A 15786-nucleotide genomic window follows, 5' to 3' on the forward strand; every position below is an offset into this window, starting at 1 on the left:
ACGCGTATATACATGTTTTGACAAACACCCACCCAGTAGCTTTCTACAACACTATCTCGCTCAGCTCGATAGTGTTGCTCGATAGTGTTGCTCAATAGTGTTGCTCAATAGTGTCAATCTCTCATTCTTTCCTTTTCTTGTCCCCTTTTCCTTCTTGTTTCTTCTAAGCAGCAAGTTTAACCGGTGCTTCTTCTGGATACACCGGTGCCATAGCTGGTTGTGCTTGAAGTCTTTGCATCATCATACCAACACCTTCAAACACACCCAAAAGACAAGCACAAGTTATAGCTGAGTTTCTAGTATGTTTCCAACCTCCTCTTATTGCCAAAGCACCACCTGTGAAAAACCCTGCAATAACCGCATTCCAGGCATCTTCCCTTTTACGAACAGCTTTCACCGTGCAATCAAAAGTGGAAAACAATCCACCCCAAACACCAAAATTACCTCCAACTACTGGCGCTCTTGCCTTTATAGCTGAAAGTGCACCATATCCTCTCTCTCCATGGGGGGAGTTCCTAAACCCCTTTATACCGTGCCACACGCATCCACCAATGACCCCCATGGCAAAAGCACCTCCAAAATCATTAAGTATCACTATAGGACAGGGATCTCTTGTGTGATCTGCAGACATTCTGAGCGAGTATATATATGAGTTCTATAGAGCGACACGTAGCTTTTAGTAGATACAAACTTCCAAATGGCGGCTGTTGCTAGAAGCTCTCCAAAGTTGTAAGCTTTATCAAACTGAACCTTTTGCTTTATCAAACTGAAATTTTTTTTTTTTATCAATGAGCTTTCTTTTCTTTTCTTTTTTTCTTTCTTTACATTCTCGTTTCTGGATTGACAAAACTAAAAAGAGAGAGAGAAGGATAGAGATTGGCACAGGGACAGAGGCTTTGCTAATGTACCAAATGCAAGTCTATTTTCTCTATAAAAAACTAAAGCGGTTACCGGTTACGGGCAATGAGAATCGATTAGTGACACTATCGAGCGACACTATCGAGCAGAGCGAGATAGTGTTGTATCAAACTACTGAAGTGTTGCTCTGCTATCTCGCTCTGCTTGATAGTGATGTAACAAACTACTAAAGTGTTGCTCCACTAATTAATGACACTATCGAGCAGAGCGAGATAGTGTTGTAACAAGCTACTAAAATGTTGCTCCACTATCGAGCAGAGCGAGATAGTGGAGCACACTAATTAATGACACTATCTCCCTAAAAAGAATTGTCCATTACCGCTCCTGTTTCAGCCTCAAATAATACATCATTAACATCTCTATCTTCATCGTGTGAGGCCAAGTGAAGTTTTTCGGGAAACTTTTCAGTAATCTGTTCATCTAGGTTGTAGGATCTTTCCTCGATGCCACTAGAATTACCTTCAAGAGGCTGATATGATTTTTTATGAGTGGCTTCAGGAACTTTCACATTCAATGCGTGGTAACCCTCCCCTTCTCCTTCCTCTCCTTCCTCTTCATCCTCTTCCTCATCTTCCTCATCTTCCTCCAAAACAAATGTATCCAAATTGTTTCTACCTGCTGCTTCCAAATTATTCAACTCAAAGTAATCCGTATCTAATGGCGGTCCAGTGAAACTTGACTTTCCCCATGTCACATAGCACACGGCCGCAATGGCCAAAAATAAAACTAAAACGACACTTGCATAATTCATTTTCGTCCACGTCAAATTCTTGATGGTTGGGGGCATACATAATATAACAATTGAAAGGGCAATCCAAAACACAGATACTCCATTGATAGCCCAGCCAAGTTTTCTTAATCTAAAGGCAGCTCCTTTGATCTTTTGTCTTTTGTTCAACATTAACAAAAGAATTGGGATACCATTAGCAACAGCTAGTGACACGACTGCAGCTCCCATAAATGCATTGAAAGCCGATTTTGATATCAAAGATAGTAACGACAAAACAGCACAAACCAATATGGACAAAAACAATGCGTTTCTTGGTACAAGACAGTCACCAACTGAGTCAACTTGAGTCCAATGTTGAGCCATTGGTAGTCCCTTATCCCTAGCCAAAGCGTACGTACTCCTTGAAGCTGTCGTCAAAGACCCAATACTTTGGAAAATCATCGTGCCAATCATCAAGCAAGCCATTAGGAAACTTACGACATAGGACTCTGTGGAAATTTTAAACACCAAATCGATGGGCATTATATTTGAATTTTTGTCTAGTAACAATTCCAACTCAGGCAAGATTGTTAATATTGGAATAATAAAAATTAATCCGGTGACTGTAGACATTAGAATGGCACTAATAGTACCCTTTGGCATGTTTTTTTCTGGGTTTTTAACTTCATCTGTCATTGAAAATAGCATCCCATATCCAGTCAAAGTAAATGACGGGCTTTGCAATCCCACGATAAACGCCAACGGGTCGGGCCAACCGGATCTTGAGTTATCGAAAGTTGTTAAAATTTGTTTAATTGAATTTGTCCTTTTGGCAAAAAATATCAACAAGATATCAATTGCTAGTACGGTATAGATTGTCCAAAAAATGCAGGCTTTATTAATCATCTCCAAATACTTGGCGAATTTGAAATTAACAAATCCAGCAACTGCTAAAATCAAGTAGAAAACTCCAATAACATAAAGTCTATCTTCCTTGTATTCGAAATCTTGCAAGCCAAAAATCGATAGTATGAACTGGGAACCTGAAAACATTATACTAATGGCATATGTCCAATTCCCTATAAGTAACAACCATCCGGTGATCCATGAACTGATTGAGGAATATTTCTCGCTACTCAATAATGCACTAAAATGATAAACCCCCCCTGCGGTTGGATACTTTGATATAATTTCACTCAAGCTTAGCACAACAAACAAAGACATTATACAAACAAGAATCCACCCATATAATAAGGTAACATTAGCCCCGTCCATAAGCGCTATCCACAAAGTAGAAGATAGACCAAACGGTACTCCCATGACAGAAAACCCTAGTCCAATAACTGACGTCACAGTTAACTTTCGGTCTAAAACTTGCTTATATTTGAAATGCTCAATTTGTTCAATTTCGTCCTCATCTCCTTCATAGTAGATGTCGGCTACAGGATCTAGCAAAGATCCAAGATATTGCATCGGAGCCAGTGCTTGAATATTGCTGAAAAAATGAGATGCATAAGATGGCGGTGGTGTTGCTGTTGTTGTTGTTGTTGTTGTTGTTGCCGACGAAGTTGTTGCCGATGAAGTCATCGCCGGTGGAGTTGTCGGAGTTTCCATACTAGATGGAGATGGAGATGAAGTGGAAGACGAATATATAAAATTGTGTGTTGATGACATTGGCAATACTAGCTCCCCCTCATTGAGCCCAGTCTCTTTAATGGTCATATATTATCTATATACGCTATAAACAAGGGTCCTTCTTGTATTAATTAACAAGCGTAGATCTAGAAGCACAAGAAAAAGTCTTTTATTTTCTTGTATGATATATTTTTTCAGATGACACATGGTAGCCGCGCTTTATCTATTTCATCTGATAACTTTCTTTTTGAAATTAAACTTTATGTATCAAAGTTTGTAATTGGAAAGTAAGTTTGATCTATCACTATCGAGCAGAGCGAGATAGTGGGACACACTTTGTAGCGATACTAGTAGCGACACCACCGACACTATCGAGCAGAGCGAAATAGTGGGGCACACTTTGTAGCGATACTAGTAGCGACACCACCGACACTATCGAGTAAGCCCGTGTGTTTTCTCTAAAAGTCGAAATCACTGTTATCTTCATCAATTTTGGTTTCCTCCTGTTCTTCCTCCGCAGCCGCAACAACAGTTAAACTAATACTATCCTCACTTTTTACATGAATACTTCCCAAGTTATCTAAAACCAAAATACCTCCTACGGGCCTGTACTTTTCATCAACCAAGTAGCTGATTACGTCATTAATATTTGTTAGCAATTTGTCCGTTTCCCAGTCTGCATAGCCGATTTTTAACGATATTACATCGCCGGGATTAACTGTTGGTAAATATGAAGTGTTCCCCACGATGGACTTTAATTGAGCATATACATATTTCGCGTCACACCTATCATCTTTGAGTTTATTTTGCTTTGATATTCTTAGTTGTTGCTGTTGCTGTTGCTGCTGTTGCTGCTGCTGTTGGCGGCGTAAAGAAGGTTCTGGCTTTGCCATTTGAATCATATATGGAACCTTCTTCTTCTTTTGATAAAACATAGGGCCTAAAATTTCAGGTAGAAACTTTTGTATCCTATTGTCAACCACAAGTATGTCATTTTCTTTATATAGTTTGATCAACAACTTGTGGTGTTTAGACATTGACTTGAGTCTTTTCAAAGATATAATCTCATTGAATGAATATTCAGTAGGCGAGTCCTTAGCCAATAGCACATCTCGATAAACATTTGATGGATCTTTGGTAATTAGCAGAATAGACTTGTTTGGCACTTTGTCTAATTTATAAGTAAGGGGAACAACTCTAGGTTTGTAGTCTTTGGATTTGGCTAGCTTCGTTTTTACATTGATAGTGAGGTATATTAAAGAATGAACGTTTGTCGTTTCTTTCAAATGTTGCTTCAAAGCTCGCAAGGACTTTTGAGTCTGTCGGCGTGCATCTGGGCCTAGAATAAATTCAGAACTCATTTCCGGTCTGCTCTTGTCTGCTCTTGTCTTTTCTTCTTTACTCTTGTCTGCTCTTGTCTGCTCTTGTCTGCTCTTCTTTACTCTTGTCTGCTCTTGTCTGCTCTTCTTTACTCTTGTCTGCTCTTGTCTTTTCTTCTTTACTCTTCTTTCTCTGCTCCTGGAAAAAAATTTAATCGATGCTCTCACCAAAAGAAAAAAATTAAAACAGTAAGCAAATAGGCAAGAGCAATTCAGTTTGGATAAATCAGTACCAATTGTTTGGAAAGATTAGTATTTACTTCTCTTATATATATTCCTATTTAGTATAAAATCATTATTATTTTTTTAGTCACCACGTAATGCTCTAATGACAGCAGGTCTTCTCATCATATACTTTGTCCATTTATAAACTTCGGGAAACTCTACTTTTAAATTGATTCCAATTCTATCAACTACATTATTCCAAGGCACGAATGATAAATCGGCAACTGTTGCTCTGTCTCCGACTAACCACACCGGGTAATCAAAGTATCTCGATTGCGATAGGGGTGTTGTGCCCGCGCTGTAAGCGGCAGCATTTTCCACATCTAAATCCATAATTAATGCTTCTCTTCTCTCGGCTAATGCCATTTCCACAACACCATAGACTCTCCTAACTTCATCGGTATATCTTTCAACCGCACTAGGTACAGGAACGGAATGAAAGTATCTGAAATGCAAAGCTTGTCCAATCATCGGTGCATGGCCACTCGTTTGAAAGAATAACCATGAATTTATTTGACTTTGTTCAATAATATTATCACTCCACAAGGTACATTCTCCATTATTTTCCTTAATGAATTTGTTAACAAGATACAATATAATGGCTCCCGACTCCCATATTGATGTGTTTTCGTTATAATGATCTATTAGTGCAGGTACTCTTGCATTCGGATTTATGGTAACAAACTCAGGAGCTCGTTGTTCTCCGTCATTGAAATCAAGAAAAATAGTGTTGAATGGTAGATTCAATTCAGATAATATAATCGCTACTTTAAATCCGTTGGGTGCAGATCTATGTGAAAACAAGGTGTACCCTTCGGTAGGCTGGTTTTGGAAAAATTGCGTTATTCTTGATTGTTGTTGGTGTTGGTGTTGGTGTTGTTGTTGTTGCTGCTGTTGCTGTTGCTGCTGTTGTTGTTGTTGCTGTTGTTGCTGTTGCTGCTGTTGTTGCTGTTGTTGCTGTTGTTGCTGTTGTTGTTGTAGATTATCCCGCGACGAGTGTGTTGTTTCATTCTGTAACTGTTGCTGTAAAAGCTTCAAGTTCAATTCATTCTGTTGTTGATCCGCTATCGATACAGATTTCAACCCTACTGATAAATTTGATATTGTTTGCGCATTTGGCTGGCTATGGCTAATAACATTGTCGCTATCGGTGCTAGTTTTTGTGTTGCCATTGTGTTTTACATGATGTTCGGACATTGGGAAACACACGGGTCTTGTGTTTTTAAACTCGTCAAGTTTGTATTTTTTTTGAATGACGCTGAAATTAGTGCCAGGAAGGATTCAGGGAGGTGCGAGGTTCGAGGTGGAGAAGTGAAAGGATCTCTGTTTGTGTATAGCTGTTTCTCTGTCTAGTTTTGGCCACAATGACGTCAAAACTTGCAGTGTATACTCTTTGGGAATACTTGATTAATTTATCTCGACTTTTAATGGTAACTCCCCTTGTTGAAATTGCAAAAATCGAAAAAAAAAAAAAAAAAAAAAAAAAAAAAAAAATTTTAAAATTTTTTTTTTTTAAAGGAGAAAGAGATGGAAAACANAAAAAAAAAAAAAAAAAAAAAAAAAAAAAAAAAAAAAAAAAAAAAAAAAAAAAATTGTCAAATTTTGTTTCTCCAAAGGAGAAAGAGTTGGAAGATACTATCGAGCAACACTATCGAGCAACACTATTGAGCAACACTGTCGAGCGAAGCGAGATAGTGTTGTATCAAGCTACTGAAGTGTTGCTCCACTAATTAATGACACTATCGAGCAGTGCGAGATAGTGTTGTAACAAGCTACTGAGTATTGCTCCACTATCGAGCGACACTATTGAGCAACACTGTCGAGCGAAGCGAGATAGTGTTGTAACAAGCTATTTTGTGGAGGGGTGGCGTATCTACTTCATCGACTCTATGAGTACACTATTGAGCGAAACGAGATAGTGTTGTAGAAAGCTATAAAGTGTTGCTCCACTATCGAGCAACACTGTCGAGCGAAGCGAGATAGTGTTGTAACAAGCTATTTTGTGGAGGGGTGGCGTATCTACTTCATCGACTCTATGAGCACACTATCTCGCTTCGCTCGATAGTCTTGTAACAAGCTACAAAATGTTGCTCCACTATCTCGCTCTGCTCGATAGTGTCGCTACTCGATAGTGAAAAGTACCCCGGAGGCGAAAAGGATACAAGGTCAAAGGAGAGAGATGATTTAGATTGGTATAAATCAGATGAGTTCTTGTGTATTTAAATTGTAGTTAATCATGATGATTTCACATTTCTTGATGATGAAGATGGAGTGTTTCTGTCAAAAGTATATTGCACCGCTATCGAGCGACACTATCGAGCAGAGCGAGATAGTGGAGTAACACTTTGAAGCTTGTTACAACACTATCTCGCTCTGTTCGATAGTGTTGCTCGATAGTGGAGCACACTGACCGATACTATCGACACTATCGAGCAGAGCGAGTAGTAAATGGTAATAAAGTAGTATATAATAATAAAGTAGTATAGTAGTATATAGTAATACAGTAGTATATTGTAAATAGTAAATAGTAACAAGTAGTATGTAGTAACAAGTAATATGTAGTTATGCAGTAGTATATATTAATTACTTTGGATTAAGCAATTAATTTTAAACAATACACTGAATACACCAACACTGACTACACCGACACTGACTACACCGACACTGACTACACCGACTTTAACGACACTCTCGCTTTACTCAATAGTGGAGCATTTCTGACTACAGCGACATTAGCGACACTCTCGCTTTACTCAATAGTGTAACATAATTTTATCTTTGTCACGTTAAACTTACTGAAAAATTTCCGCGTGCGCCTGCTTAAATATTTAAGTGGAATTAAACAAAGAAAAAAAGAGCCAGAGCAGATGAGATGAGTTGAATAGAGGAGTAAGAAGAGCTAAAGACTGTGAAGGAGCAAGAAGAGCTAAAGACTGTGAAGGAGCAAGAAGAGCTAAAAACTGAAAATCATAAACTTGAGATTAAGCTAAAAATCCAAGATAAGAGCTGTAGAAGGAAAAAATTCAAGGACTTTCTTATATTACTATTCTTTTATTATATCAAGAGATTAGCTTCTTAGTTGTTCCCTTTTTTTTTTTTTTTTTTTTTTTTTTTTTTTTTTTTTTTTTTTTTTTTTTTTTTACTTTTGATTACTTTTGATTCCTTTTTGGCTCATCCTTCCCCTGTTGAGAAAAGCCTGAATGGTCTCTCAAGAGGAGCCTCATATTGCCATTCTAGTCCTTGATACGCCAGTACCAGGGGTAGCTTCGAAACATGGTGATTTTGGTGATAATACAATATCCCTTTTGACAAATTCATTTAACCAGATTTATCCATTTCACAAATACCAACTCAAGCCAGCAGAAAACGAAGATCCCAAGGTTTTGGAAAATACATATGCCCAATTGTTGTCAAACATCAGTAACCATTTGATTAGAGGGTTTGTTTTGACCGGCTCGACTAGTGATGCTTTTGAATCTTATCCCTGGTTACTTCAGTTTAAAAAATTTTTGAAAAATACTATATTGAAGTTGGCCTGGCCCGTGGTGGGTTTATGTTTTGGGCACCAGGTTATTGCAAATGTGCTTGGCTGCAAAGTTGATCGAAATAGCAACGGGTGGGAAGTGGGAACAACAACTATTGAATTGAATGACGAAATCTACAAAATCAAAGACTCGCCTTTTTTGGAATTGAGCCGTAAGAAAACGGTTGAAGTAAAGAATGAATTGGGTCAAGAAAAAGGTGAAATAGAAGAGACTTTGTTGTATCAGCATTTGAATATGGTTGAGTTTCATCGTGACGTGGTATATGGAGGAGTACCCCCGGGATTTATCAATTTCGGATCCACTGCTAAATGTTCAATACAAGGTATGATTAGCGTTGAAAATAACAATTCAGACGGAATCAAAAGTTGTAACGTTTTGACATTTCAAGGACATCCAGAGTTTACAACTGCCATTGCATTAGACTTGTTGGCTTTTAAGTATCAACGAAAGTTGTTGACCGAGCTTGAATATGAAAAGGCAAAGTACCATACTAGTACTTTGAATAATCAAGGAGATTTAATAGGAAAAGTGATTTGTAAATTTTTACTTCAAGCAACGGTAACGAACTTGAATAACAATTAGTCCCGGCTACATATAAAAGCATTTTTCAAGACACTTTATGATACGTATATATATATATATGTATGTATGTATGTATGTATGTATGAATAATTTTATAGACATTCAGTTTTTGCATTTCTATTTGAACTATTCTATCAAAGGAAAACCAAAACTAAAATGAGCTGCTGCCTATTCTGTATGGTTTTTTATTCATTGTTGTGAAACTTCCGATCAGATGAGATGATAGTGAATCCATTCAATTTGCCTCCTGATGATGGTAGTCCTATCCGATTTTTCATTCCATAAAAATTTTTACTAGCACTACTATAACTGCCATTGCCACTCATAGAGCTATCGTAGTTTCCATAATTTTGATTTTCTGAGACGCCTCCATTGTTATTATTGGTATTGATATTACCCTCCCTATTTGTTAGCATATCATTTATGTTTTTCAAATTTGAATTCTTCAACTCCAAAGTCTTTATTTTTTCACTAAGCTGCTTGATATCTTGACTGCTTTGTACTGATAGTTTACTTATAACCTCCCTAAAGTCATCTCTTTGAGTTTGCAAAGTTCTAATCTCCTCCTGAAGTAATGCATTTTCCTCTGAAACTTCCGTATTTTCCTTCTCAAGTGAACTAATTCTATTCATCAAATCATGGTCCATACTTTGCATTTGAGAATACTCAATCATCTTTTCTTTTTCTAGTTCCTCTTCTAATTCTCTCACTCTATTGGTCAATTGTGTAACCATTTCGTTCTTAGCTACAAGTTGATTATAAATTTCGGTTTTCTCATAATTAAGTTTGAGTGGGCTTGGCGATTGGCCGTGTTCGTATAGTAAAGCATGTTCCTCACTAATAAATCTCAATCTTTTCTCCTTGTTTAGCTTTTCTTGCAAGCCACAAATGATGTTTGATTTTTCTAAAAGAGAAGTGTGTAAATTTTCCTCAGCTATTGAAGAACGAGAAGAAGAGGGTATTGCTCCTGTACCAATAGGTGGCGATTGCTGCTTATTTGATTTCAATTTTGCTTCTAATGCCATTTCTCTTTTAATCGACGAAGCCAATTCTCTTGTGATTGATTCTAATTCAGCAAGCAAATCACTATTGCAATTCATTACATGCATTTCGCTTTTGCTAAATGACAATGGCTCTTTGATAGATGTTGGTAACTTTCCTGAAGACGCAAGTGTTGCCGGGGATGAAATCCTTTTATTAATCGACGAAGTTCTACTTGTAGATACCCCCTTTGTATCATTCTTTTCTAGATAATCATCACCAACTGAAGGACTCGATTTCTTTGATTTCGACAACTTCTTTAGTAACTTTTTACCCGTATGCGCAAAAGATGAACGTTTTTCCTTGCGACTCGAATGACTCGATATAGAGTTGGATAATATTTTTTTCCCTCCTTCTCCTTCTCCTTCTCCATGATGATAGTCGTAATTACTACCCCCTGTACTTATTGAAGAGTTTGTCGCATGACGAGAATGAGCACCAATTCTAGATACAGGTGTAAACTGGTGGGATTCTTCTTTGAACGTATCCTGTATGGGCTCGGTAATAGCGTGCGACATGCTATAAGTTGCATGCATAGGCTCTTCTGATGCAGAGCCAACAAAACGATTATGTGAAATATTCGGAGTGGTGGGCGTTGTCATCGGCATTGAAGGTGAGACCAAGCCGCCGTTTTTCTTATCATAATCATCATCATTATTATTATTATTATTATTATTCTTATTATCGTTATTATTACCATCATCCTCCTTGTTGTCGAAAGTCGTTTGTTGCTCAGGTTGACTGTATTGGCTTTCATCTGTTTCAGAACTTTTCACTCTCCTTCCAGGTTCCTCGTAAATGGAAGTTGGTGAAGAATTTGTTCTGACAAGCGGCAACAGTGGACTGGAAAGTTTCAAATCACTATCGTTTGAGGAAGATCTAAAATTGCTAAATGCAGTATTTGCAACAAGATTCCTTATAGAACTGCTTTCCAGTATCTTCCTGGGAAATGGTGGCTTCAAAACTGATCCTCTACCAGATGTATTAACGCTTTCGTTTTCGTTTTCGTTTTCGTTTTCCCCTATTGTTTCGTCATCCTGTGATAATTGTCCTGCCAAGCTATCCAGATTAGATGCAAAAATTGCGCCGGGTTTCTGAGACAGTGTATTGCTATTATATCCCGCGTGCGCCTTCGATGATTTATCAGCCGCCATTGACTCAACGGTGTCGTATGATTCATCTGTATCCAAATCGCAAGGTACATGCTTTTCCTGCAGGACATTAGTTAAAGGTATATTCTCGGGTGTCTTCTCTAACTGATCCAGATGAACCAGAAAATCCTGCTCCTCTTGAACACTACTTGACGGAGGTTTCTTTCTTCCTACGGCAACTCTTGAATTTGCTTCGTCATTAAATATGTTCAACTTACGTACTCTTGTTGAGTTGTTTTTCCTCAATGTAGACTTTCGTGAAAGCTGATTACTGCCCATGTTCTCTTGCTCATCAAAGTTGTAAATAACATCGCCTTCATCAGGTTCAGATGGAGATGTTTTTTGATGCGCTACTTGGTTTTGATTATATTCTTCTTCCTCTGGTACATCATTCAACGAATCACTGGAAACTTGCTCCAATTGAGAAGGTCGTCCAAATGTACTTGAATCTTGATTATATTGGTTCTGGAACGAAGAAGGTGCAAATGGTTGTTGACTGTTTGGTTGTTGCGAGTAAGAAAATTGTTGATTGTTAAGCGGTCCCTGCTGTTGGTATTGTTGTTGACGGTTATAAGGTGGACCCAGATTGTTAACAGCTAGGTTTTGGTTTCTATTTATTAATCCTTGATATTTTGGCTCTTGGTATGGACCGGCCATTCCCATTGATGTCATGCCACCCAAAGACTTAGTTCTTGATGAATAGTTTGGGCCGTTCTGAATTTTAGGGTCGTAGTTGGGCATACCTCCGCCCATAAAAGTATTTGAGCGAGGTGCTCCTTGTGCATACTGCATTTGGCCATTATTATTATTATTGTTGTTGTTATAGTTACTCGGAGGGTACTGCTGTTTTTGCATCATGTAATGTTCTGCTTTCAAAGACATTGCTCGTGGGCCCTGTTGTTGTTGTTGTTGAATTTGAGAAAATGCAAACTGTTGGTTTGGGGCTTGCGCTTGATTCTGATTGTACTGTCCTGAAAACGGATAATTACTCATTGGTTGATTTTGTTGGGGATAAAATTGATTCCTCATAGGAGGCATTGCACCAGGAAGTTGTGAATTCAATGATCTTGCCCTTGAATAGTTCCCACCCAAGGACATAGATCTCGGATCCGTTACACCCATTTGCTGCTGCTGTGGGGGTAGCTGCTGCTGAGCTAGTTGCTGGCTTGGTAGCATAGGATTTGCCCCGCCTGCAATAGAATTGGCACGAGCGCCAGTTAGCAATGCCATTTTCTTTTGTTGGTTCATCTGTTTGCGGTATTGAACATTATTGATTTTGCTTGTATTACTCCCCATTGTGCCATATGTAGGAATAATAGGTGCCGTTGAATTATATGATTTTGTATTTCTTAAATGAGTTATATCGTCAAACGACATATTTGTTGCATCAGCCAAGTCTCCGATATCGACACCGGCATCTTCGTTAAAGTCACCCTTATGGTGGTTTCGACGAAAGAACTTGTTTATGGATTGAGTAGTCAAGGAAGACTTTCTTGAATTTGAAGTTATATTTGAGAAACTGGAATTGCTATTACTGGTGAAGGGTGTTCCACTATGGCTTCCTGGTAAGGGGGTCATAATATCGTAATTTGCAGTCGATATAGAATTTATCAGATTAGTTCTTGGTCCATTATAAGGATGTTGCTGTTGCTGCTGCTGCTGCTGCTGTAAATAGGCTGGAACAAAGCGTGGATGTTTCAGCTGTTGTTGCCGCTGTTGCTGCTGATACTGCTGTTCCAAAAGCGATTCACTTAGGGTGTCTATATTCTGTTCGCCTTCAAGCAACTGTCGTCTTAAGCGACCTCTTTGAACAGCCAAGGACGTTCCGGCCTCCATAGTGTGTGTGTGTGTACTTGCAAACCTTTAGAGTTTTAAACGAATGAATTAAACACCAAGTTAAATGATGATGATGATAATAAAAAGGGAGGCAAGGGGAAGGAAAAAAAAAAAAAAAATTTTTGATAGTCCACTTTTTCAGAGGGCTAATGTGGTATTAAGCCAGATATTAGATCTATGATCTATTGACGGTAGTGGAGGTACGCAAATATTAGCCTTCAAGCAAGTGGAATTATGTGTGTGTGTGAGATTTAAGTGTGTGTGTGTGTGTGTATACCAATAACGGGAATTAACAGTTTATGTTAATAGCTACCAACACACGGGTTTGAGTTGAAGTAAAAGGTGAATAAGTCAATAGTGGAAGCCTAGTAACAGTGTTGAATAAGCAAATATTGAGGCGAATAAGAAGAAAAAATGAGTCCAACTCGAATTAGCAAGTAGAAAGCAAGTATGAAGCAAGTAGAGTTTAATACAAATTCCAAAACGACTTTAATGAGAGTATTACACACATATATACATATACAAATACATATACAAATACACATACAAATACACATACACATATACATACGCATACACATATACATACACATACACACAGTGTGATTAAATTAAAAAGTTACCCTGGCAATTTTTATTTTTTCGTTTGGTTATGTAGTATAAGCTACCAAATGACATTTTAAATCCGTCACTATCGAGCAAACTAATTATAACACTATCGAGCAGAGCGAGATAGTGTTGTATTGCTACTGAGCATGGACACTATCGAGCAGAGCGAGATAGTGTTGTATTGCTACTGAGCATGGACACAATCGAGCAGAGCGAGATAGTGTTGTATTGCTACTGAGCATGGACACTATCGAGCAGAGCGAGATAGTGTTGTATTGCTACTGAGTGTCGATAGTGTTGTGTTGCTACTGAGTGTCGATAGTGTCGGTGTAGTCTCTCTAGCTTTGCTCGATAGTGTCCCTGTCAAAACTACTACTTTCGAGATTCTTTCTCCTTTGACTCTTTTAGTTACAGCTGGTAAAACAATAATTTCATACATCATTTCTATATTGACCGAGTTATTTTATTCTCAATCGGCCCGAAAAATGATGAAATTTCGCTTAAATAAGAAAAGTACAGCGCGTATTGAAACATCTCTGCATAGTTGAGATGCCGATGAATCTGACTTATGCATCTCTATCGGCACTAGACACTATCGACACTATCGACACTATCGACACTATCGACACTATCGAGCGAAGCGAGATAGTGGAGCACCGCTAGCTGCCACCAGCACTATCGACACACACGACCGAAGCGAGATAGTGGAGCACCACTAATAGAACACCACTAGTAGAGCACCACTAATAGAACACCACTAATAGAGCACCACTAATAGAGCACCACTAGTAGAACACCATTAGTAGACCACCACTAGCTGCCACCGGCACTAGCTCTTTGGAAAATTAATCCTAAAGTATTGCCCAGTTGTAATCTTTCTAGACGTTTTAGAAGCACAGTTGTAGTGGTAGTTTTGTAATCTTTCTAGACGTTTTAGAAGCACAGTTGTAGTGGTAGTTTTGTAATCTTTCTAGACGTTTTAGAAGCACAGTTGTAGTGGTAGTTTTGTAATCTTTCTAGACGTTTTAGAAGCACAGTTGTAGTGGTAGTTTTGTAATCTTTCTAGACGTTTTAGAAGCACAGTTGTAGTGGTAGTTTTGTAATCTTTTACAAGCACAGTTTATTGTATCGATAATAATCTTTTGAAATCCTCGGGAGAGGTTTGTCAATTGTTGCAAAAGTTTATCACGTTTAAAGATCTCTATATATTGCAAGAAACAAACTAAATATGAGAGCTTTATAAATGTACACAGTTTCATCCACTAGCGAGCAAAATACTACTGAGCAAAATACTACTGAGCAAAACACTATCTCGTTCTGCTCGATAGCATCCACTAGCGAGCAAAATATCATCTCGTTCTGCTCGATAGCATCCACTAGCGAGCAAAATATCATCTCGTTCTGCTCGATAGCATCCACTAGCGAGCAAAACACTATCTCGCTCTGCTCGATAGTGTAATGTACTCACATTCATCCAATAAGTAAATGAGAAACTTAGTTTCCGGTTTATTTATCCTCAATGGTCCCCACAATGGGGTATCTCATCTTGAAAAATTCCACCCACTCATCAACAACTTTTAATTGTTTCTCGTTTAACCTAGATAAATCCCATGTATTAGTTGGATCTCCATCTTCTTCTTTCAATTGTAATTTATTCATACCTAATAATCTTGCCGCATCTTTACCAACAAACTTATTATATGGCTTAGAAGGACCATAACTTTGGATATTCCCACTCACATCAAATATATCTCCCTTTATTCCAACGTATAACTGAGGTTTATCAACTCCATTATACGACAGGAGTTGTGCTCTAGTAAATTTCGGTAATATTTCCCTATTAATTTTAGCATTGGCCAAATATACCTCAGTTGGCTCTTTCTTCTTATCCCCAAACATCCTATTTCTAAGCTGCTACAAATAACCTGTCTCTAAGCTGCTACAAATAACCTGTCTCTAAGCTGCTACAAATAACCTGTCTTTAAGCTACTATTACAATCTGACAAAAAAAAAAAAAAACTTAACCAGCCCTGAATTGTGGAGCAGAATAAATCCTTCTCAGATTATTAGTTTATTTTTTCCCAATGTAGAAGTTTAAAGCTCTTCCTAAACACTATCGAGCAAACCAGGATAGCATATATCTGTACTCTCTCTAT

General features: G+C 38.0%; 7 protein-coding genes across 7 annotated transcripts; 1 reads left to right on the forward strand and 6 right to left on the reverse strand. All coding sequences in view use genetic code 12, as the record gives it.

The window, feature by feature from the left end:
• Positions 1-163: 163 nt before the first annotated feature.
• TIM17 (protein transporter) lies at positions 164-631 on the reverse strand (the record flags this gene model as incomplete). The annotated part of the gene is made up of 1 exon (XM_049324856.1): positions 164-631. One exon carries the CDS (start codon positions 629-631, stop codon positions 164-166), a length of 468 nt encoding a protein of 155 aa, XP_049179445.1.
• Positions 632-1216: 585 nt separating this feature from the next.
• Positions 1217-3241, reverse strand: TPO5 (Tpo5p; the record flags this gene model as incomplete). The annotated part of the gene is made up of 1 exon (XM_049324857.1): positions 1217-3241. The coding sequence occupies one exon, from the start codon at positions 3239-3241 to the stop codon at positions 1217-1219; it is 2025 nt and encodes a 674-aa protein (XP_049179446.1).
• Positions 3242-3720: 479 nt separating this feature from the next.
• KGF56_003518 (URE2) lies at positions 3721-6063 on the reverse strand (the record flags this gene model as incomplete). Its single annotated transcript, XM_049324858.1, has 2 exons — positions 3721-4802; positions 4956-6063. 2 exons carry the CDS (start codon positions 6061-6063, stop codon positions 3721-3723), a joined length of 2190 nt encoding a protein of 729 aa, XP_049179447.1.
• Positions 6064-8066: 2003 nt separating this feature from the next.
• On the forward strand, positions 8067-8993 carry KGF56_003519 (putative amidotransferase; the record flags this gene model as incomplete). The annotated part of the gene is made up of 1 exon (XM_049324859.1): positions 8067-8993. One exon carries the CDS (start codon positions 8067-8069, stop codon positions 8991-8993), a length of 927 nt encoding a protein of 308 aa, XP_049179448.1.
• Positions 8994-9178: 185 nt separating this feature from the next.
• Positions 9179-13021, reverse strand: KGF56_003520 (uncharacterized protein; the record flags this gene model as incomplete). The annotated part of the gene is made up of 1 exon (XM_049324860.1): positions 9179-13021. The coding sequence occupies one exon, from the start codon at positions 13019-13021 to the stop codon at positions 9179-9181; it is 3843 nt and encodes a 1280-aa protein (XP_049179449.1).
• Positions 13022-14885: 1864 nt separating this feature from the next.
• Positions 14886-15104, reverse strand: KGF56_003521 (uncharacterized protein; the record flags this gene model as incomplete). The annotated part of the gene is made up of 1 exon (XM_049324861.1): positions 14886-15104. One exon carries the CDS (start codon positions 15102-15104, stop codon positions 14886-14888), a length of 219 nt encoding a protein of 72 aa, XP_049179450.1.
• Positions 15105-15136: 32 nt separating this feature from the next.
• On the reverse strand, positions 15137-15529 carry KGF56_003522 (uncharacterized protein; the record flags this gene model as incomplete). The annotated part of the gene is made up of 1 exon (XM_049324862.1): positions 15137-15529. One exon carries the CDS (start codon positions 15527-15529, stop codon positions 15137-15139), a length of 393 nt encoding a protein of 130 aa, XP_049179451.1.
• Positions 15530-15786: the final 257 nt, after the last annotated feature.

The sequence above is a fragment of the Candida oxycetoniae genome (genome assembly GCF_023343755.2).
Source record: "Candida oxycetoniae strain CBS 10844 chromosome Unknown scaffold36, whole genome shotgun sequence".
NCBI lineage: Eukaryota > Fungi > Ascomycota > Pichiomycetes > Serinales > Debaryomycetaceae > Lodderomyces > Lodderomyces oxycetoniae.